Source organism: Telmatherina bonti (genome assembly GCF_933228915.1).
Source record: "Telmatherina bonti genome assembly, chromosome: 5".
Lineage (NCBI taxonomy): Eukaryota > Metazoa > Chordata > Actinopteri > Atheriniformes > Telmatherinidae > Telmatherina > Telmatherina bonti.
This window is the reverse complement of record NC_136623.1, coordinates 40,069,860-40,093,146: the sequence shown is the minus strand read 5'-3', so window position 1 is coordinate 40,093,146 and position 23,287 is coordinate 40,069,860. Positions and strand designations below refer to the sequence as shown.

Here is a 23,287-nt window from a genome sequence, read left to right as displayed (position 1 = left end):
CGAGGGTCATCCTGGCCGAGGGTCGTCCTGGCCGAGGGTCGTCTTGGCCGAGGGTCGTCCTGGCCGAGGGTCGTCCTTACCGAGGGTCGTCCTTACCGAGGGTCGTCCTGGCGGGGTTTGTACTGGTGGGGTTTTTCCTGGCCGAGGGTCATCCTGACCGAGGGTCTTCCTGACCCAGGGTCATCCTGGCCGAGGGTCGTCCTGACTGAGGGTCGTCCTGGCCGAGGGTTGTCCTGGCGGGGTTGGTCCTACTGGGTTCATCCTGGCCGAGGGTCATCCTGGCAGAGGGTCGACTTTGCAAAGGATCGTCTTGGCCAAGGGTCGTCCTGGTGGAATTCGTCCTGAACAAGGGTCGTCCTAACAGGGTTCATCCTGGCCAAGGGTCGTCATGGCGGGGTTCGTCCTGACCGAGGGTTGTCCTGACGGGGTTCGTCCTGACCGAGGGTCGTTCTGACGGGGTTTGTCCTGACCGAGGGTCGTTCTGACGGGGTTTGTCCTGGCCGAGGGCCATTCTGACCGAGGGTCGGCCTCACCGGGTTGGTCCTGGCCATGGGCCGTCCTGGCCGAGGGCGTCCTGGCGGGGTTTTGTCCTGGCCAGGGTCGTACTGGCGGAATTCGTCCTGACCGAGGGTCGTCCTGGCCGAGGATCATCCTGGCGGAATTCGTCCTGACCGAGTGTCGACCTGACCGAGGGTCGTCCTTACAGGTTTGGTTTTGATCGAGGGTCGTCCTGACAGGTTTGGTACTGACAGAGGGTCGTCCTTACGAGGTTGGTCGTGGCGGGGTTTGTCGTGGCCAAGGGCCATCCTGGCCGAGGGCCGTCCTGGCAGAATTCGTCCTGGCCGAGGGTCGTCATGGCGGAATTCGTCCTGGCTGAGGTTCGTCTTGCCTGGTGGTCGTCCTGGCCGAGGGTCGTCCTGGCAGAGGATCGTCCTGGCGGAATTCGTCCTGACCAAGGGTCGTCCGCACGGTGTTGGTCCTGGCCGAGGGTAATCCTGGCGGAATTCGGCCTGACTGAGGGTTGTCTCTCCAGCAGTTCGTCCTGGCGGGGTTCGTCCTGGCCGAGGATCGTCCTGACCGAGCGTCGTCGTTGCGGAATTTGGCCTGGCCGAGGGTCGTCTTGCCCGGGGTTGTCCTGGCAGGGCTTTTCCTGGCTGAGGGTCGTCCTGGCGGAATTCATACTGACCTAGGGTCGTCCTGGGCGAGGGTCGTCCTTGCGGAATTTGTCCTGACGGGGTTCGTCCTGGCCGAGGGGTCGTCCTGGGTGTGGGTCGTCTTTCCAGGGGGTCTTCCTAGCGGGGTTCATCCTACTGGGTTCGTCCTGGCCGAGGGTCGTCCTGGCGGGGTTTGTCCTACTGGGTTCCTCCTGGCCGAGGGTCGTCCTGGCGGGGTTCCTCCTACTGGGTTCGTCCTGGCCGAGGGTCGTCCTTACGAGGTTGGTTGTGGCGGGGTTTGTCCTGGCCAAGGGCCGTCCTGACCGAGGGTCGTCCTGGGCGAGGGTCATCCTTTCCGAGGTTCTTCCTGACCGAGGGTCATCCTGGCAGGTTTTTTCCTGACGGGGTTGGTCCTGGCTGAGGTTCGTCTTGCCTGGGGGTCGTCCTGGCCGAGGGTCGTCCTGGCCGAGGATCGTCCGGGCAGAGGATCGTCCTGGCGGAATTCGTCCTGACCAAGGGTCGTCCGCACGGTGTTGGTCCTGGCCGAGGGTAATCCTGGCGGAATTCGGCCTGACTGAGGGTTGTCTCTCCAGCAGTTCGTCCTGGCGGGGTTCGTCCTGGCCGAGGGTCGTCTTGGCCGAGGATCGTCCTGACCGAGCGTCGTCTTTGCGGAATTTGGCCTGGCCGAGGGTCGTCTTGCCCGGGGTTGTCCTGGCAGGGCTTTTCCTGGCTGAGGGTCGTCCTGGCGGAATTCATACTGACCTAGGGTCGTCCTGGGCGAGGGTCGTCCTTGCGGAATTTGTCCTGACGGGGTTCGTCCTGGCCGAGGGGTCGTCCTGGGTGTGGGTCGTCTTTCCAGGGGGTCTTCCTAGCGGGGTTCATCCTACTGGGTTCGTCCTGGCCGAGGGTCGTCCTGGCGGGGTTTGTCCTACTGGGTTCCTCCTGGCCGAGGGTCGTCCTGGCGGGGTTCCTCCTACTGGGTTCGTCCTGGCCGAGGGTCGTCCTTACGAGGTTGGTTGTGGCGGGGTTTGTCCTGGCCAAGGGCCGTCCTGACCGAGGGTCATCCTGGGCGAGGGTCATCCTTTCCGAGGTTCTTCCTGACCGAGGGTCATCCTGGCAGGTTTTTTCCTTACGGGGTTGGTCCTGGCCGAGGGTCGTCCTGGCAGAATTCGTCCTGGCTGTGGGTCGTCTTTCCAGGGCGTCATCCTGGCGGGGTTAATCCTACTGGGTTCATCCTGGCCGAGGGTCGTCTTGGCGGGGTTTGTCCTACTGGGTTCGTCCTGGCTGAGGGTCGTCCTGGCCGAGGATCGTCTTGGCAAAGGGTCGTCCTGGTGGAATTCGTCCTGACCAAGGGTTGTCCTGACGGGGTTCGTACTAACCGAGGGTCGTCCTGGCCGAGGATCATCCTGACGGGGTTGGTCCTGGCCAAGGGCCGTCCTGGCCGAGGGTCGTACTCGCGGAATTCGTCCTGACAGAGGGTCGTCCTGACAGGTTTGGTCCTGACCGAGGGTCGTCCTTACGAGGTTGGTTGTGGCGAGGTTTGTCCTGGCCAAGGGCCGTCCTGACCGAGGGTCGTCCTGGGCGAGGGTCATCCTTTCCGAGGTTCTTCCTGACCGAGGGTCATCCTGGCCGAGGGTCGTCCTGGCGGGGTTTGTCCTACTGGGTTCCTCCTGGCCGAGGGTCGTCCTGGCGGGGTTCCTCCTACTGGGTTCGTCCTGGCCGAGGGTCGTCCTTACGAGGTTGGTTGTGGCGGGGTTTGTCCTGACCGAGGGTCGTCCTGGGCGAGGGTCATCCTTTCCGAGGTTCTTCCTGACCGAGGGTCATCCTGGCCAAGGGTCGTCTTGGCCGGGTTCGTCCTGACCGAGGGTCGACCTGGCGGGTTTGTCATAGCCGGTTCGTCCTGACGGGTTCCAAATCAATAAAGTTTAATTTGATTTAGATGCTTCTCTGTCTTGAACAGCAGCCACTAATTATTTCTGACATCTTAGTTACGGATAATAGATGTAACAACAATGGTTTTATTGGAAACCTACTGAATCCTGTCACAACTCCTACATGTAAACACCGATGGACATTCCTGGACTAAAAACTCTGGAACGTGATTATCCTACTGCTCCATCAGCATATAAATTCTTTCCAACGGTATCTAACACCTGTACATGTGGATGTGAGGGAGAAGCCATGAGCATGTTGTTGTTGATCTTTCCATCTAACTTCCTTTTTGATACATCTCTCACAAGATAAGAGATTTTTATCTGAGCAAAGTGGAAATACTTCTTGTAATCACTAACTCAAATCTATCAGCCAATGAAAAATATAGCATTCATTTAGTAATTAGCTAAATACTACTTGCACAAAATGATTTTTTACCCTCATTTTACAACTTTAGATTAACAGTCCTTGGCGTGTTTTGGAACAACATTGAGAGTCTAAAAAAGAAAAATCAATGAACAAAAACAATTAAATTTTGGAAACAGTTTAACTTTAATGTATAGCAGATCTGTTAAGTGGTTTTTTTTCTTTGAGTTAAGTTGTTTTATGTGGTTCTGTTTATTTAATCTTTTCTTTTTCTGTTTTTGTTTATGTTCCGTTAACTTCTGAATTGTACAGTTTTGATACTTTATTTTCACACTTTGTACAACTGTATTTCTATAATAATAAATGTTAATTAAAAAAATGACAAAAACACCACAAGAAGAAAATTACAATCTTATTTATTGTTCTTTTTCTTCTTCTGGTGCTTTTTGTTTGGTCATTTCTGCGTCGTCTTCTCTGGTTTGTTTCTTTTTGTGCTAGCTGTACAACTCAACACTGCCCCACTGGTTTCCAGGAGTTCTGCTCCGTTTTCTGCATCAAGTAACGGACAGCGAAGCTCCTTGAAAACACACAGGAGACAGATGAAACTCTCCGTTGTCTCTGAATCGTTGGGCAGAAATGGGCCCTTCAGAAGGAGACTGGACAGGTCCGGTTTGTTTGGAAAGGTGCAGAGAAACCATCCAGTGTGGTGGTGGGGGGGTGATGATCGGGGTCTAACATAAAGGACCTAGACACCTTTCTGAACGTGAACTCCTCTGGATACCAGGATTTAAGTTAGCGATCAGTAAAAACATACCCAGTGACATCCATCATGTCCATCTGCGGTTGAAGGACCAGAGCTTTACCACCAGCTGCTTTAAATGTGAATATAAGTTCACCTTTAACCTGAGCTAACGTACTTTTCCCAGGTGATGATGGGTGGAGCCTGGTTCCAGGAAGCATTTGGACCTCCAGAGTCCGTGACAGCAGAGAGTCTGTTGTTGAGGGCAACTGGTGCGGTTTGCAGCCATCTTGGTGTGTCTGCAGCTCCCAGTTGGAGTCGAGTAACTCTCCACAGGGTAACAGCAGAAATCACATTTTCTTTTTTTTATTGCTTCTTTTAAAGAAAACTTTTTTTTTTTTTTTTTTTTTTGCTTTTCCCGTGTTAAGAATTCTAGTTTTCATGGCAACAAACTGAAAACTTGGTGATGTTTCCCCCTCAGGACTGCATACCTCAGTACCAGCTGGGACATCATCAGAGAGTTGGTGAGTAGCGGGCTTGTGGAAAAGTCTGTCTGGAAGTGAGGCAGAAACAACATTTCGTTTGGTTTTCCAGAGTCCCTGCGGAGCTTCGTAAAGGACAACAACCTGTCGCTGTCGCTGACCGGTTCCTCCTTTGATGGCGTGTCGGTAAATGATGTCATCTTCAGTGGTCGGACTGCTGTGGACCAGTTGTTGGGGGGCGGGGTCTGAGTGATGCAGGTGGGGGGCGGGGTCTGAGTGATGCAGGTGGGGGGCGGGGTCTGAGTGATGCAGGTGGAGGGGCGGGGTCTGTGTGATGCAGGTAGGGGCCGAGGTTGGAGTGATGCAAGTGGGGGGCGGGGTCTGAGTGATGCAGGTGGGGGGCGGGGTCTGAGTGATGCAGGTGGGGGGGCGGGGTCTGAGTGATGCAGGTGGGGGGCGGGGTCTGAGTGATGCAGGTGGGGGGGCGGGGTCTGTGTGATGCAGGTAGGGGCCGAGGTTGGAGTGATGCAAGTGGGGGTTGGGGTCTGAGTGATGCTGTTGGGAAGCGGGGGGCGGGGTAGATCTGCTGACGTTATCATGTTAGCGACACATGCTGCGGTGCTCAGGCCGTGCTGGTTATTTGTCCTGAACACAGTGAAACTGCTGAGCTGAAAATATGTTTGAGGTTCTGTCAACCTCCAGGACGTGATCTTTGCTCCTGGTTGAATTGGAAACCCTGATAATAAATGATTATGTTAATAAAGTTCTGTGACTCTGGTCTGAGTTAGAACGATGCTGAAGTTTGGTTTCTTCTGACTGGAAGTGACACTGGAACCCGACAGTTTAAGACCAGTTCAAACTGGATTCACTGGAGACGAAGGGATCCCTCAGGCGTGGATCAGAGTGTAACATTCAGAGGTTTTAAACTGCTTTAGGTGTTAGTCCAGTACTCCTCAGCACATGCCGCTTAGCTGTGCTGTCCCACATGGATCTACATCTGCCTCACTGCCAGTTTATCAGTTTTTTTCTGGGGTCCGTCTGTGAAAATCCAGGAGTTCCAGCAACTTAGCTGTGTTGCAGACTATGTTCAGAAATATTAGTTATTTCTAAGAGCTTCATTTTGTTAAATTAGTTGAATGAATGCAGATGCAAATCAAAAGGGTTATATTTGATCAATCTGAGTTGTGAAGTTGTTCATACTTTAGTTTTAGGTGATGTAATGGAAAGCCTGACTATTCAGATTAAAATTGATAAAGATAATAGTATATTCTTATGTTGTATTTATAAAACTCCTGGTATTTATATTGAGCCCTTTATTGGTTGTTTATCTAAGGTTTTGGGTAACTTCAGTAAACAGAAGTCAGTTTTTGTTTGTGGTGATTTCAATGTTGATTTATTTAAATGGAAAACTCATAAACCAACTTTTATTTTTTATGAATGAAATGTTTAGTTATGGTTTAAGACCCATAATTGATAAGCCCACAAGGGTAACTCAAGAAAGTGCAACTCTTCTAGATAATATTTTTTACTAACATTGACGATATTTCTTAGTTGTCTTTTGATGAGCGATATTACTGACCATTTTCCCGTCTTTGTGAATATTTCAAATATAAAACCTAATAAGAGACTACAGAATCAGGTAGGTATTTTGATAAGAGCTAAAACGCCAGAAGCTATTAAAGCATTTAAAACAAAGCTAGCTCATTATGAATGGGATGGCGTCTGTCGATGATCCAAATGAGGCTTATGTGGTATATTTGTCTAGATGGTCTGAACTCTATGATTGTCATTGTCCAATGATAAGATTCTATCAAAAAGAAAAATGTAAAAGGAACCCTTGGATAACAACAGGTCTGCAAAAAGCATGTCATAAGAAAAATATTCTTTGTGAAATATTTAAAAAATAGAACTGATGAAAACTTGAGGGAATATAAAACTTACAAAAATAAATTAATTTCACTCTTAAGGATACAAAAGAAACTGTATTATAATAAAAACTTTGAAAATTGCAAGACAAATATTAAACAAATTTGGAATGTAATAAATCAGGTTTTGAATAGATTCAACAATAAAGAAGTTCCACATTGTTTCTGTAAGAACAGTAAACAAAAAATAGAAAATAAGCAAATGATCCCAGATGAATTAAATAACTATTTTGTTGACATGGGGCCATCCCTAGCAAAATAAAATTCAGTACAGGATACAGATAAGTTTCTCCTTGATAATATAGTTAAAGTAAATATGAAGCCTATGTGTCTATGTGGACTGACTGAAAAGGATGTTATTGATACAGTAACGGCTTTTAAAAAAAAAAAAAAAAACATAAATCACATAGATATGATGATTATTAAAGAAGTTATTGATGAAATAGTTAAACCACTCACTCATATTTTTAATCAATCATTTCTGAGTGGTATAGTTCCAGATGATATGAAGGTTATTCCAATTTTTGAAAATGGCAATAAGCATCTTCTGTAGAAATATAGGCCAATATCTATTTGTCATCAATTTTCTAAAATTCTAGAGAAGAGAAAAAAAAAAGGTTATTTAGTGAAGAACAATATGGATTTCATCAACACCTATGCTATCATAAATATGCTTGAGCAGGTTAGTTCTGTTTTGGATAAAAATGAAATTTCAATAGGTATTTTCTTGATCTACAGTGAGCTTTTGATACTATTGACCATATGGTCAATTATTTTAAAAAATGTGAAAACTATGGGATTCGTGGTACATGTTCTCTATTGGGTCAAAAGTTACTTAGAAAATTGTCAACAATGTGTCCATCTAAAAGATACTGTATCTGGACTGGAGACCATAACATGTGGAGTACCTCAAGATTCTGTGATTGGCCCAAAACTTATTTTCATAAACAATATTTGTAATTTGTCAGACATATTTAAATGGTTTATATTTGCTGATGATACTACTTTAGTTTGTTCAGGCAAAAAATTAAATGAGCTCCTATCATTAATAGAAAAAGGATTGATTTTATTCAAAACCTGGTTTGACAGAAATAAGTTGTCACTGAATGTATCTAAAACTAAATTCTTGATATTTGGAAGGAAAAAAGAGTCACTTAAAGAGGTCAAATTAACAATACATGGCACTGAAATTGAAAGTTTTTGATGTGAAATTTCTAGGGGTTATAATAGATTCTAAATTAACCTGGAAAGACCATGTGCATTACATAAAGGTTAAAATGAGAAAATGCTTGGTATCTTGTACAAAACTAAAGATTTATTACCAAAACAAAAAAGCATTGTCTATAATCTACTGTACCTTAATACTTCCGTATATGTCATACTGTGTTGAACTGTAGGGTGGCGCCCACAAGACAACTCTGAATGACATTATTCTATTACAAAAACATGCCAAACGCTTTATAAATAATGTTGGACATTATGATCACACACATCCATTATTTATTAAATCAAAACTCATGAAATTTGATTATTTAGTTCACTATAAGACGATACAAGTTATGTTCAAGGCTAAACGAGAAGGTGTCCAAAATTACTTTAAGCTTCAGCAGACTAAGTATAACTTGAGAGACAGTTGTAAATTTATTGTTCCAACATCCCTCTTGGAAGTAGAGGGATGGAAGTCATTACTTCCTCTGTAGATGTTTGTCCTTTCGGGGGTTCAACTGTGGAATAAACTCAGTAATGCGGTAAAAAATTGTAATTCTTTATTTCTATTTAAAAAGATTATTTATCACTTTATTTTTGAGAGATATGCAACTTTATAAGTGATTTCTCTTTATAAAAGACACACATTGTGTATGTAATGCATCTGCTTTTGTTATTTGTATAATTTCAGGTAACTACATGTAAGTGTACATTATTAGGCATACAAGCTTTAGTTCTGCCTATTTTGTTTTTGTTTTACTTGATTGTTTTGTTGTTGTTTTTAAATGGACAAACTGATTGTGACTAATACAAAGAAAACAAAATAAACTAATTAACTAAATGGATGTTCTTTGTCCACAAGCTTCATCCTGTAGAATGTGAAAAACATTCTATATGTACCATGTCAGGATTGTAGTGCACAAGGCGTACACCAGGAAGCAGAAGACTACTACAGCGTACAGTCTGGAGATACATTTATACCATAAAATGATGCAGCAACTGGATCAAACCTGACATATACAATGTTAAAGGGTTAAACTGCATCAGCTGACTGGATAAAAGTTTTTATTTAAGTCTGTTTATTAAAGTCGAGCTGGATCTTTTTCTTTTTTTTGGATCTTTTCAATTCCATTCTAGATTGCGCCGTCTGTTGGCAGCAAATTGTAGTAGCTCTGACTTGCTATCTTGATTTTTTAAAAGTACAAACTCTTCCCTCATAGATATTATCTCAAACAAGTTTTGGTTTTTTTTTCTCTGAGGATTTCATGCCGGTTCGGAGGGTGTGCTGCAAGGAAGATTTTTCTGCATATTTTTGCTCTTTCAAGACGGGATCAACTAATTAAACTCTCCCAAATCAGGATTATCAGCGAAACAACAAATCAAATCCCGATGGAGTTGAAAAGAAAGAGAAGAGGATGCAGAGCGGGAGTCAGACAGAGGAGAAAACGATGGAGATTTAAACCATTTCTCCTGACCGTCATCATGGGTAATGTGAGATCACTAGCTAACAAAACGGACGAGCTCCAGATGCTAACAAGGTCTCAGAAAGAATACAGAGAGTGCAGTATTATGTGCTTCACCGAGACATGGCTGCATGAACACATCCCTGACTGTAATGTGTCTGTACCGGGCTTTAAAACGGTCCGTGCAGACCGCAGTAGACAACACAGCAGAAAGCTAAAGGGTGGTGGAATTGCAGTGCTGGTTAACCAGCGTTGGTGTCATCCTGGACATGTTACTGTCAAGGAGAAGATATGCACAAGGGACATGGAACTGTTAGCTGTGAGCTTCCGTCCATATTATTTACCCAGAGAGTTTACCTGTGTTATTCTGGTAGCGGTTTATATAATACCTGGTACCGCACCAGACACAGCCTGTGACGTCATCAGCTCCGTCGTTGCTCGGCTACAAACACAGCATCCAAACTCATTCATGGCGATCTCCGGAGACTTCAACAATGTCTCCCTCTCTGCAACTCTACCAACATTCCAGCAGTTTGTCAGCTGCTCCACCAGAGAAAATAAGATGTTGGACTTATTTTATGCAAATATGAATAATGGATACAGTTGTTCTGCCCTGCCTCCTTTAGGAAGATCTGACCATAATCTGGTTCTTCTCACCTCCACCTACAAGCCCATCGTTCAGCAGCAACCAGTCATCACAAAGACTATCAACATCTGGTCTGCTGAAGCTGAAGATGCTCTTAGAGGAGGCTTTGAGGCTACAGACTGGAACGTCCTCTGTGAACCTCATGGAGACGACATCAACGCCATGACTGAGTGTGTGACAGATTACATAAACTTCTGTGTGGACAGCATCGTCCCAACAAGAACAGTGAGGTGCTTCCCCAATAACAAACCCTGGATCACCAGTGACCTGAAAAAGCTGCTGAACATCAAAAAGAAAGCCTTCAGGGATGGAGACAGGGAGTTATTGAGGGCAACACAAAAACAACTTAAAACCCAAACTAAGAAGTGCAAGGAGGACTACAGGAAGAAGTTAGAAAGTCAGCTCCAGCAGAATAACCTGAGGGATGTGTGGTCTGGAATGAAGAAGATCACCGGCTTCAAGTTAAAGGGGGACCAGCCTGATGGAGGTCTGGACAGAGCTAATGAGCTGAACATATTCTTCAACAGGTTCAGTTCACCCCCTACCTCCAGCCCAACAGACCACACACCCTCCATAAGCCCACTGCTTTCCTGTCACGCCTCCAATCTGTCACCCTGCAGCTCAGTCATGGACCAGAACACAGCTTCATCTCCCTCCACATCAGGACATCCTGAGACCTCCACCTTGTTTGTCTCCTGCAATCAGGTTATGAAGCAACTTGAGAAACTGAACCAGAACAAGGCTGCAGGTCCAGATGGTGTCAGTCCCAGAGTTCTCAAGACCTGCTCAAAACAACTATGTCCGATTCTCCAGCACCTTTTCAACACCAGTCTGAGACAAAATAGAGTCCCAGTGCTGTGGAAAACCTCCTGCCTTGTTCCAGTGCCTAAAAAAACACAACCAGCTGAACCAAGTGGCTACAGACCAGTTGCCCTGACATCTCACATCATGAAAGTCCTGGAGAGACTCTTACTGGCTCACCTCAACAAGCAAGTAAACACCTTTCAGGACCCATTCCAGTTTGCATATGGTAATGGACTTGGGGTTGAAGATGCCATCATATACCTGCTCCAGAGAGCACACTCTCATCTGGACCATTCAGGCAGCACTCTGAGGGTCATGTTCTTTCATTTCTCAGTGCTTTTAATACCATTCAGCTGCTTTGTTATGTAAGAAGCTCCATAAATTCCAGGTGGATACCTCCACAACCACCTGGATCTATGACTACCTCACAAACAGACCCCAGTTTGTGAGACTGAAAGGTTGTGTGTCTGAGATGGAGGTCAGCAGCACTGGTGCACCACAAGGAACTGTACTCTGGCCATTCCTCTTCACACTGTACACCTCAGACTTCCAGTCCAACTCTGAGTCCTGTCATCTGCAGAAATACTCTGATGACTCTGCAGTTGTGGGGTGTATCAGGGATGGACAAGAAGCAGAGTACAGAGAACTGGTCAGTCAGTTTGTTAAATGGTGCGGTGACAATCATCTCATATTAAATAGCAGCAAAACAAAAGAGATGATTGTTGACTTCAGGAGGAAGAAGAATAAACAAAGCACTGTTTCCATCCTGGGAGAGGAGGTGGAGGTGGTGGAGGAATACAAGTATCTTGGAGTTCAGCTGGACAACAAACTGGACTGGAAATGCAACACTGACTACATCTACAAGAAAGGTCAGAGCAGACTGTACTTCTTAAGGAAGCTGAGATGGTTTAACGTCTGCACCAAGATGTTGCATATCTTCTATAAGTCTGTTGTGGAGAGTGCAGTCAGCTTTGCAGCATCTGCTGGGGTAGTAGCATCAGAACCAGAGACTTGAAGAGAATCAACAAACTGATCCAGAAAGCTGCTTCTGTGCTTGGAGTAACTCTGGAGCCGCTGGAGCTGATTGTCCAAAGAAGAATGCTGCACAAGCTGATGAAGATGATGGAGGATTCTTCACACCCTCTCCACAACACAGTGATGAAACAACAAAGTGTGTTCAGTGAGAGGCTTCTTCAGGTCCGATGTAAGACTGAAAGATACAGAAGATCATTCCTGCCAGCAGCCATCAGCCTCTGGAACAAGACCTCCTCTAGTTATTATTATTATATACTACAATATTTCCCTTTGGGGATTAATAAAGTATTTCTCATTTTCATCCATTCATCTACCTGGAACAGATCTGGAGACTTGTGATCACATGACCTGCTCCTTGCTGGCTTCCTGCTTGGACTCTGATGTTTCTAGAGCCTCAAACCTGGGGTAGGAAATGTTGTGGAGCTAGCACCCTGTCTTAGCTCCTCCTCGTCTTGGCTCCGCCCCTGTATTAACCCCTCCCCCTGCACTGGCTCCTCCCCCTCTGGTTCTGCTCCTTGCGTGATCCGAGGCTTTTTTATCCGCAGCTTTTTCCACCAACAATTTTCTCTTTCTCGGCTGTTTAGCAGGAGGAGGCAAATAAACCGAGCCGTATTCCTGCATTTTCTCAGCCATGTTTATGTTCCGAGTTTCTTCTTCTCTACTTTGTATTTTCATCCTAACGCTCTGTTTATATGCAGGGTGTGGCTATCAGGTATGTTCTGCTGGAGGGGGAGGAGGGAGCCTTCCCTAAAGGAAAATCTAAACTATTTATCATGCAGCAGGTCTGGTTCTGTGGAGTCTGGATGGATTCAGCACTGTTTTCCTGGTCCTCCTTCAGAAGATCCTTCTGGTTGACATGGACCTGAACGATCCCAGTATCCCTCCAGATCAGACACAGTTCTAGAAGTTTACTGAACCAGAAATGTTTCAGAATGAACAAATCCAGACTGAACAAGCTCAGTTTTATTTTCAACCATGACTGAAAACAACAAAACAAAAACAATAACAAGTAAAACGGACGAGTCTGTCTATCTGAGGCCCAGTTTCTTCTTCTCCTTCTGTTTCTTGCGGACAACCTCGATGTTCCGGTCTTTCCACATGCTCTTCCTCAGTTTGATCGGCCGACTGCCCACGTACTTCCCTGAGGATAGAGCATTGCGCCTCCTGTCAGGGAATCGCCATGGCAACCATGCAGGTGTGTGTGTTGGTGCGTCCACTCACCGTTCATCTCTCTCATGGCTCGGACGTAGTCGTTTGGATCTTTGAAGCTGACGAAACCGTAGCCTTTGGTTTTTCCTGTCCGTTTATCTCTGACAACCTGGAGACGACAAAACACAAACACTGAAGCGTCGGCCATCCGTCGTCCACCTGGACGTGGCTGGGGACATGGACGCTTAGACGGGCACAACATTTGTGTCAGGAGGCTCTGAGACGTATCGTGTGGTTGGTCAGACGTTTCACATGGGCGGAGTTATGGTGGAAAAGCCTAAAAGAAGAAACTTGTCGCTTCCGCAGTTTTGCTGATTAAGATTAAAGAAAAGTTTTTAAACAGCTGACTGAGGTGGAGAGAACGTCGGAGGCATTTAACGACGCGAGACATTTAGGGGAACGAGGTGTTAAAAGACAAGGGACTTGGGTGAGATGGGACTAAAGCTAAGTCACGTTAACCGGCTAAAAACCGCGGTTGTTCTACGTTCTTCTGACTTGAAGCGGGAGATCGGGTACCTGTCAATCAAAAGGACACGCCCCTAAATATGCCGAATTTCGAGATTAAATTACTTTTAAACGGGCGAGTTAGAAAAAAATTCACTCCCCCCACAGTTGTCATGAAGGTAAACCTGACCTATAAACCTAAAATGTTATGTACCAGGCTGTAAACATGTTTATTTCTGCTGTAAACATGTTTATTTCTGCTGTAAACCTGTTTATTCCTGCTGTAAACCTGTTTATTCCTGCTGTAAACCTGTTTATTCCTGCTGTAAACTCGTTTATTCCTGCTGTAAACTCGTTTATTCCTGCTGTAAACATGTTTATTCCTGCTGTAAACTCGTTTATTCCTGCTGTAAACTCGTTTATTCCTGCTGTAAACTCGTTTATTCCTGCTGTAAACTCGTTTATTCCTGCTGTAAACTCGTTTATTCCTGCTGTAAACTCGTTTATTCCTGCTGTAAGCATGTTTATTTCTGCTGTAAACATGTTTATTCCTGCTGTAAACTCGTTTATTCCTGCTGTAAACTCGTTTATTCCTGCTGTAAACTCGTTTATTCCTGCTGTAAACTCGTTTATTCCTGCTGTAAACTCGTTTATTCCTGCTGTAAGCATGTTTATTTCTGCTGTAAACATGTTTATTTCCGCTGTAAACTCGTTTATTCCTGCTGTAAACCTGTTTATTCCTGCTGTAAACCTGTTTATTTCTGCTGTAAACCTGTTTATTCCTGCTGTAAACCTGTTTATTCCTGCTGTAAACCTGTTTATTCCTGCTGTAAACCTGTTTATTCCTGCTGTAAACCTGTTTATTCCTGCTGTAAACTCGTTTATTCCTGCTGTAAACCTGTTTATTCCTGCTGTGAACTCGTTTATTCCTGCTGTAAGCATGTTTATTTCCGCTGTAAACTCGTTTATTCCTGCTGTAAACCTGTTTATTCCTGCTGTAAACTCGTTTATTCCTGCTGTAAGCATGTTTATTTCCGCTGTAAACATGTTTATTTCCGCTGTAAACTCGTTTATTCCTGCTGTAAACTCATTTATTCCTGCTGTAAGCATGTTTATTTCTGCTGTAAGCATGTTTATTTCTGCTGTAAGCATGTTTATTTCTGCTGTAAACATGTTTATTTCCGCTGTAAACATGTTTATTTCCGCTGTAAACATGTTTATTTCCGCTGTAAACATGTTTATTCCTGCTGTAAACTCGTTTATTCCTGCTGTAAACTTGTTTATTCCTGCTGTAAACATGCAGGACCTTTGTGAGCTGAGGTCTTTTAGAAAGATCTTTGCACCATATCCTGGTATCTACTCTTGCGGTCCCTGCCTCCCAAGCAGGTCTGAAAAGAGCCGAGTCGGTCCGCAGGGTTCGGATTGTCCAGAATCTGTGCTAGATATTGTCTTTGGTCTTCCTGCGGTTTCCGGAATGGCAATTTTAAAAAGAAAAAACAAAACAATAAAACGGGTTTCAGGAACCTGGTCTGATCCAACCTAATAAGTCCAGAAATCTCTGAGGATCAGTAGGAGGCTTTTGGAAAGTCCGGGAGATTTGGTTCAATCCGATGGAGAGCGTTGCACTTTGTTGTTTCATCAGGTCTGACTCTGGTCCAAACAAACCGACTATCAGGACCAGAGACCCTTCCAGATCCAGAACCAACCTTGGCTTTGAGGAAGGACGGGTATCTGCTGAAGGCTCGGGCCAGGATGTCATCGTTCACCTCATTACCAAGATCGCCACAGAAGATCCGGAAATCGTCTGCAGGGAGGAAAGAACCACATCTGACCGGGTTGTAACTGTCAGGCGTCACAAGGTCACATGACATCATCACCACGAGTACTGACGGTTTTCAAGCTTCTGCTTGCAGCAGAATCCTGATTTATTTCAACATGAAACGTGGAGTTACCCGACCCAACTGTGAAACAGGAGGAATGACCTCTGATGGTCTGGACCAGATCCAAGCGGATCCAACTCAGCATGTCTGTCGGACCAGAATGTGATTCTGATCTGGACAGTGTCCTCTGGTCCTACCTGATTCCCACTCCAAGAGGCTGGCATCCTCCCAGGACGTCCCTGCTGCCGTGCGGATACACTTCTTCACCTTCTCGTTCTTGGATTTCTTCTTGTCCTCCACGGCGCTTTCAACAGGCTGGAGACACGCAACACACGGATAATGTCACAGCTGCAGTGGTTTCTATGGCAACGCTGTAGGAGTCCTGTGTTTAGACGGGTGTTCATCCAATCACATCATCAGACTGCAGACATGAGGGGACCATCTGAGGAACTTTCTCACTGACAAATAGTGGATTCATCTGGAGTTTGAGCCAAATCTCATTTTTACTCTAAAGCATCCTGTAGAACCCTGGTGCCAGTCAGCACGCAGACATTACGTTTCCATGGAGACCTGACGTTTCCATGGAGACCTGACGTTTCCAAGGAGACCTGACGTTTCCATGGAGACGTGTCGACAGGTTATGACAGGTTTATGTTATCACACACTGCTGCATCACAACATCAGGAAATGATATTAAAAGAAGTGGGCAGAGTGCAGATCCCAGTGGGACGCCGATGAACGTCTAAAAAGTGCATCAAACCAGAGAACTGCTCTGAACTGACCTCAACGTGGACAGGCTCAGGCTCACGCATGCTGGGACCAATGACGCCGCTGTTGTCCTCGCTGTCCTTCTTGTCCAGCAGACCTGCAGCCATCACCGCCGCCTGCTGCTCTGCCACTCGAGCCGCCAGCTCCTCCTGAAACATCAAGCTGCTCGTCATCACACGTCTGCTTCAAACGTCCGCATCATTCCTGCCCAACACTAACGCCTCACCATCCTGGCTTGTCTCTGAGCCCGGACGTCGGGTCTCTTCGCAGCAGGAGGAGCAGAATACACTGTTGGAGCTGCCTGGATGATTGACGGCGTTGGTTTGACTGAGGACTGGGGGACCTGTCTGGAAGGGGGGGCCGACACCATGGAGACCATGTCCCCAACCTGAGAGAGACACGAGGTTGTGAGTTAACTGGTTAACTAACCAGTTAACTTTCTGTCCGTGGTGGGACGGTTTGCCTGACCTGAGGACCGGCAGCCATGTGCTGCATGGGCGGAGACGGACCCTGTGGGATCTGGTTCTGCAGGGGAGGAGGAACCATCATGGGGGGAGGAGGAGGCGGCCGAGGAAGAGGAGGAGCTACTGGAGGACCACGCATCATCTGCAGCCGCTGACCACCTGGAAACACACTGCAGGTCTTACATCTGGACAGGAACCTGGCGACAGAAAGGCCTGGATCCTGCTGGGGTCTGTTGTCCAGGAACAACTCACTGATACTCAAACCTCAATCATCATCCTCCACAGCCGTTTCAACGCCAACAGCAAGTTCAGTTGCCATGGCAATGGCAGTGAGCAGGTGTGTGCAGACCTGGAGTCACACACCTCCCAGAGACAGATTGTAAAGAACTGGATGCTTCTAATGAACCATGACCAGAGGAGGAGGAAAGAGGTGAAGAGCCTACCCGGTCTTTGCAGGATGTGTGGGACAAACGCTGGTCTCATGATGGGAGGTGGAGGAGGACGGGCTGGAGGAACTGAGACAGACAGGAGACACAGTGAAAGAAAAAGCAGGTGTGTGGTCTGAACCCACATTCCCAACGACATCCAGCAGATTTCACACAGAAGGAAAACAGGTTTGTGGTACCTGGTCCCATGAAGACGGGAGGAGGACCCACAAAAGTAGCTGCTCTGGCCTCCAACGTCTGCTGGACCTGTGAAACACCGAGACGTGAGACAGAAAACGTCTCCTTCTGAGCAGAGAATAAATCTCTAACACAAACCTGTCTGTAGGTGTTTGTGCCGATGATCGGTCGGACGACCGGGACCGCTAAAGCCACAGGAACCGGCTCCATGACAGCTGGACTTCCTGGTACTGGACCTCCAAGAACCTCCTGCTCAAATCTAGAGAAGCAGGAAAGTGTACAGAGCGAAGACCCAGTTGACCCGCTGGTCTGAGACAGGACATCCGGACCGATAAGGTCATCAGAGAAGCTTTACTTCTTCTCCCTGTCAGTTACAGAAAGCAGCGGCCTCCAACGGCGGTCCACCCTGCAGGTTTCCCTGCTGCAACACACCTGATCCAAACCATCGACTCATTAACAAAGTGCAGAAGAGGACAACAAGTTGCTGCAGAACCTTTTCATTTAACTCAAGTGTGTTGTAGTAGGGAAACACTAAAACCTGCAGGACTGTAGCTCACGAGGACCGGAGTTGGAGACCGCAGGTCTGGAACGACCAGAACTTCCTGCGGTGTGGCTGAAGGTCTGCAGCCTCCAGGACTGGTTTTCTCCTAGTTTTGGGTGGACAACCGTTTCTTTGTAACATCCCTGTTCTCCCACATTTGTTCCAAAGTGTTCCATGACGGACCCAAAGCTGTGGAGACGTTTCTGAACTCTTCTCCAGACGGATCCCTGTCATGGTGCATCGGCAGGAAACCGCCAGGCCAGCCGGACTTTATCTGGAGTTAATCACAGCCTGGCGGCTGCTGTGAAAACAGCAAGACTGGATGTTGGAATTAAAGCTGACTAAGACTTGTGAGCATCTACGTAGATGAGATGCTTTTTCCTTTCATACTCTGTTTTTAAAAGTTTTACTGTCCCATCAGTGTGGTTTTCTGTCCAACATCTCTAAAAGAAAAGCTTTAAATGATGCTTATTGTGTCTCTGAGAGGTGAAGCTGCTGTTTCTTGGTTCGCAGAGGAGGTTTATACTCACAGAGCCATCTCAGCCTCCATCTCTTTCAGACGCTCCTCTCCTGACTTCACCGCCATGCTGGGAGGAAAACACCTGTTAACTTCTGGACCAGTTTAACCAGCAGCCCTGACTGGGAGGATAACTGGTGTCATATCCACCGCTTATCCACAACCACGTGATTCATTTCACAGAAACTTGATTTCCTGCAGCTACTTTACATAATTAACATTTTCTAACATTAATCACAGAATGGAAGAAATAAGTTCATATTTTCACCAGAGAAATTAACGTTATTACATGTTTATAACATTCAAAGTTTGGTGATTATCTTCTGAACGAAGCTAAAGCTAACTGAGACAGAAATCACGTTTTATCGCGCGCGCTGAACCATCCCAACGCACGCGCGCGCCCACACACACATCTCCATCATTAATCTACGTACATGTCTGTTAGAGAAGAGAAGAAACGAGAAGAAAAGCAGCGAAGGAGCTACAAGGATCAGCTGTGCTCAAAATCAGCAGCTTCTTCTTCTTCTTCTGCTGCTGCTGCTTCTTCTTCGGCGGTTAGCTGCACATTTGGGTGCATTACCGCCACCAGCTGTCCTGGATCAGAATCAGTAAAATTTGTTTTCTGATCTAAATAAAAGCAACTTCTTCTTTCAGAATTTCCCTGAAAAATATCTTTTTTTATCTGGAAAAAAAAAAAACTTCCTCGTATGCACCTTCTTATTATTCATATAAATACACTATCAACTTAAACAGAAACCATAGTAATAATAATAACAACAACAATTATGATAATAATAATTATGATAATCATTATAATAATAAGAAGAAGAGAACAAAGACAACCCCAGAACTCGGTTAATTTCCATTAGGTTGACTGAGAACTTGTCAAACTGTGACACAGTACATGGAATATCTGCATTACAAAATAAACAGCATATGATATAGGTAAGCTTGGCCAGCCATGTGGCATGTGGAACAAAGAGGGGTTTTGCCATAATTTCCTAATTTTTGGTCTTAACTTCTGGATCAACTATAAGGCAGAGGAATTCAGGGTCTGCAAGGGTTTATAATTAAGAGCAGGTCAGATAAAAAATTAGGCGCAACACCATTAAGACATTTATAAATGTAAGACTGCAGATAATGAAGGGCCACCTCATCTCCTATGCAACATATTTATATTTGCAAGAACTGCAAAACAGAAAAATACAGGTTATAAGAAGTGCACACTGTCTCGCCACATACTGACTAAACTTCTTCTGCCGGAGTCAGCAACTGATGCGTGAGACACCGGGCACACTCTGCTGGCGAAATCTATATTAGTACTATTGAAGGAGCTATGTCTAAACAAAGATACTGAGATTGCTTGGCCCAAGATGCACCACTTCACTGTAATTAATTTCAGCTCAGATTACTTCATTGCAGGTTCAATCATCTTCATTCTTTTATGCATGATCTTGTGGGAAAGAAACAACATCTACTCACGCCCCACGTCAAAAACCTTTTGCCCTTTCGGGCCAAACATTTGCCCAACCAGTGAGGCATTCCCACTATATACATCACCTGCCATGGTAACAATACAGCGCCCTCTAGCAGCAACAAGTCAGTGAAGAGTTAAACAAATTGGCTCCTATAACTACTTTATAGTGTAATAGGCCTTAATGTGACAACGGGGCAACCTGCATTTCCATGTATTTGTCCATGACATAGTGATTGGGAGGCGTGCCCCAGCCCCCTCTGAACCAAAATGGGTTCGTTATTGGACTTCGTTATTGGACTTTCGTTATTGGACTTCTGTGGTCGTCATGAATTGTCCAAAATGAACACTATGTTAAAGTAGAAGAGTGTTCATATGTACACCTGGCACCAGGACATTCTAGGCCGCAATTCAATTCTCGACTTTGTACACAGTGGCCACTTGCCTTGGACACTCGGGTGAAGAGGGGGGCGGAGCTTCAACTGATCACCACCTGGTGGTGAGTTGGCTCAGATGGTGGGGGAGGAAGCCGGTCAGATCTGGCAGGCCCAAACGTGTTGTGAGGGTCTGCTGGGAACGTCTGGCTGAGTCCCCCGTCAGAGCGAGCTTCAACTCCCACCTTCAGCAGAGCTTCAACCATGTCCCGAGTGAGGCGGGGGACATTGAGTCCGAATGGGCTGTGTTCCGTGCCTCTATTGCTGAGGCGGCCAGCCGGAGCTGTGGCTGTAAGGTCGTTGGTGCCTGTCGTGGCGGTAATCCCAGGACTCATTGGTGGACACCAGCAGTGAAGGATGCCGTCAAGCTGAAGAAGGAGTCCTATCTTGGCCTGTGGGACTCTGGAGGCAGCTGATGGGTACCGACAGGCTAAGCGGCATGTGGCTTCGGCTGTTGCCGAGGCAAAAACTCGGGGATGGGAGGAGTTCGGCGAGGCCATGGAGAAAGACTTCCGGACGGCTTTGAGGCGATTCTGGTCCACCATCCGGCGACTCAGGAGGGGGAAGCAGTGCTCCATCAACACTGTGTGGGGAGCTGCTGATTTCAACTCGGGACATTGTGGGTCGGTGGAGGGAATACTTCGAAGACCTCCTCAATCCTACCAACACGTCTTCCGATGAGGAAGCAGAGCTGGGGGACTCAGGGGTGGACTCTCCTATCTCTGGGGTGAAGTCGCTGAGGTGGGCTTAAGTTCTGTGGGGCTGTCCTGGCTGACACGCCTCTGCAGCATCGCGTGGACATCGGGGACAGTGCCGCTGGACTGGCAGACTGGGGTGGTGGTCCCCCTTTTTAAGAAGGGGGACCGGAGGGTGTGTTCCAATTACAGGGGAATCACACAGCCTCCCATGTAAGGTCTATTCAGGGGTCCTGGAGAGGAGGGTCCGCCGGATAGTCGAATCCCGGATTGAGGAGGAGCAGTGTGGTTTTCGTCCTGGTCGCGGAACAGTGGACCAGCTCTATACCCTCTTTGGGGTCCTGGAGGGGGCATGGGAGTTTGCCCAACCAGTCTACATGTGCTTTGTGGACCTGGAGAAGGCATTCGACCGTGTCCCCTGGGGGCTCCTGTGGGGGGTACTCCGGGAGTATGGGGTACCGGACCCCCTTGAGCGAGCTGTCCGGTCCCTGTATGACAGGTGTCAGAGCTTAGTTCGCATTGCTGGTAGTAAGTCGGATTCGTTTCCGGTGAGGGTTGGACTCCGCCAAGGCTGCCCTTTATCACCGATTCTGTTCATAACTTATATGGACAGAATTTCTAGGTGCAGCCGAGGTGTTGAGGGGATCCGACTTGGTGGCCTCAGGATTGGGTCCCTGCTTTTTGCAGATGACGTGGTCCTGTTGGCTTCATCTGGTCGTGATCTCCAGCTCTCACTTGAGCGATTCGCGGCCGAGTGTGAAGCGGCTGGGATGAGAATCAGCACCTCCAGATCTGAGACCATGGTCCTCAGCCGGAATAGGGTGGATTGCCCTCTCCGGGTCGGGAGTCAGGTCCTGCCTCAAGTGGAGGAGTTTAAATATCTCGGGGTCTTGTTCACGAGTGAGGGAAGGATGGAGCGTGAGATGGACAGACGGATCGGTGCGGCGTCTGCAGTAATGCGGACTCTGCGCCGGTCTGTCGTGGTGAAGAAGGAGCTGAGCCAGAAGGCGAAGCTCTTGATTTACCAGTCGATCTACGTTCCTACCCTCACCTATGGTCATGAGCTGTGGGTCGTGACCGAAAGAACCAGATCTCCTATACAGCCGGCTGAAATGGGTTTCCTCCGCAGGGTGGCCGGGCTCTCCCTTAGAGATAGGGTGAGGAGCTCGGTCATCTGGGAGGAGATCAGAGTAGAGCCGCTGCTCCTCCGCATCGAGAGGAACCAGTTGAGGTGGCTCGGGCATCTGGTCAGGATGCCTCCTGGACCTCCCTGGTGAGGTGTTCCAGGCACGTCCCTCTGGGAGGAGACCCCGGGGAAGACCCAGGACACGCTGGAGGGATTATATCTCTCGGCTGGCCTGGGAACGCCTCGGGATCCCCCCCGCAGAGTTGGCAAATGTGGCTGGGGAGAGGGAAGTCTGGGCTTCCCTGCTTAGGCTGTTGCCCCCGCGACCCGACCCCGGATAGAAGACGGATGGATGAGTAAAAAAACCTTAAAAACAACCCTGAAACACACATGGGGAGCCAATGCAGCACTGGTGTAATGTGTTCCTGCACTGTGGTCCTCATCTGGCGCCTCATTTCTAAACCTGCGCAGCAACGATGACTCCAGGCGGCGTACGTATGGAAACCAGGAAAAGCTGCGTAAAAAACCGTCCAGGTTTCTACAGCAGCACGTCCCACGCCTGTTTCCTTCATCAATCAGGATCAACAGTAAATTTCACCACGTGAGGAAACATCTGGCCACGCCCACATGTTGGCCATAAAAGGTCAGGCCGACGCCCTGATAAATATTAATCCATCTCATTTCCATGACGGGTCTGCAGGAAAAAAGAGGAATTTTCTGGAAAATGAGGAAGAAATTCTAACAGATAAAGCTGTAAAATGTAAAAGTATTTTATCTGGTGGAGACGGGATGGACATCAGCACCAGCAGAAAGACAGAGGAGGTCAGCAGGGGACAGATGCTGTCAGCGTCTCATCAGACCACCGGACTTATCCAGAAAGGACAAATAAAGTGGTCAGACAATAAAATGTAGGGAGAAAGTACATCTGGGTCCACAGGAGGAGGAAGTTCACCAGGGATGAAGGGGGGGGGGGGCTGTTGTCATGATGATGGGCTGTTGTCATGGCGACCGCCTCCTTTTACCTGCAGGTCTTCATGTAGAGCTTTATTAGTACGGCAGCTTCTGTACGACTTATTAACTGTGTGATGTGGCTTTTCTAACATGTAGAACTGCTTGGTTTCAGAACATTTTACTGCTGGACGTTTTACGTGCTGGAGGAACTTTTTCTCTGCTTCTGCTGTTAATGTCCAACATTCTGGGGGAAAGTTTACATTTCATTTGGTGTCTCCGTTTCCCGTTTCTCCAGATGTTGTCGTACGCCGGGGTCAGAGTTGGCGTGGAGGTTGGGACGTTTTACCGCCAAGTCGTGGCTTTATAAATCCCAGAAGTGGACTAGAACTGATGTTGGCCGGGTTTGGTG

At 47.2% G+C, this 23,287-nt stretch overlaps 2 protein-coding genes across 6 annotated transcripts in view; one reads left to right on the top strand and one right to left on the bottom strand.

Moving 5' to 3' along the window:
• Positions 1-4,922, top strand: part of ppox (protoporphyrinogen oxidase) — a gene marked incomplete at its 3' end in the record, with an annotated part of 58,280 nt that extends 53,358 nt beyond the window's left edge. For all 4 annotated transcript variants that reach the window (XM_079240196.1, XM_079240197.1, XM_079240198.1 and 1 more), the window contains exons 11-13: positions 4,379-4,528; positions 4,673-4,715; positions 4,786-4,922. In XM_079240196.1, coding sequence (XP_079096322.1) covers positions 4,379-4,528; positions 4,673-4,715; positions 4,786-4,922 — 330 coding nt within the window. The remainder of the gene's footprint in view (positions 1-4,378; positions 4,529-4,672; positions 4,716-4,785) is intronic.
• Positions 4,923-12,693: 7,771 nt separating this feature from the next.
• Positions 12,694-18,758, bottom strand: rbm42 (RNA binding motif protein 42). Of its 2 annotated transcripts, none has more exons than XM_079240876.1 (12): positions 18,633-18,758; positions 18,212-18,268; positions 17,279-17,399; positions 17,143-17,209; positions 16,961-17,032; positions 16,522-16,676; positions 16,280-16,441; positions 16,068-16,202; positions 15,483-15,600; positions 15,112-15,209; positions 12,974-13,070; positions 12,694-12,893 (listed from the first exon to the last, which is right to left on the bottom strand). In XM_079240876.1, the coding sequence occupies exons 2-12, from the start codon at positions 18,265-18,267 to the stop codon at positions 12,781-12,783; spliced, it is 1,194 nt and encodes a 397-aa protein (XP_079097002.1). In that variant the 5' UTR covers position 18,268; positions 18,633-18,758; the 3' UTR covers positions 12,694-12,780. The 2 variants fall into 2 exon arrangements, with proteins under 2 accessions (XP_079097002.1, XP_079097003.1); XM_079240877.1 differs by having other exon boundaries at positions 18,212-18,320; positions 18,633-18,705.
• Positions 18,759-23,287: the final 4,529 nt, after the last annotated feature.

What these genes read in the sequence shown, in the direction of transcription:
- rbm42 (XM_079240876.1), bottom strand. Translation starts at nt 18,267, where the DNA reads ATGGCGGTGAAGTCAGGAGAGGAGCGTCTGAAAGAGATGGAGGCTGAG. An exon ending in ACATGGCTGCCGGTCCTCAG is followed by an intron (nt 16,442 to 16,521) that starts GTCAGGCAAACC and finishes TGTCTCTCTCAG; the next exon opens with GTTGGGGACATGGTCTCCAT. An exon ending in AGCCATGAGAGAGATGAACG is followed by an intron (nt 12,894 to 12,973) that starts GTGAGTGGACGC and finishes CTCTATCCTCAG; the next exon opens with GGAAGTACGTGGGCAGTCGG.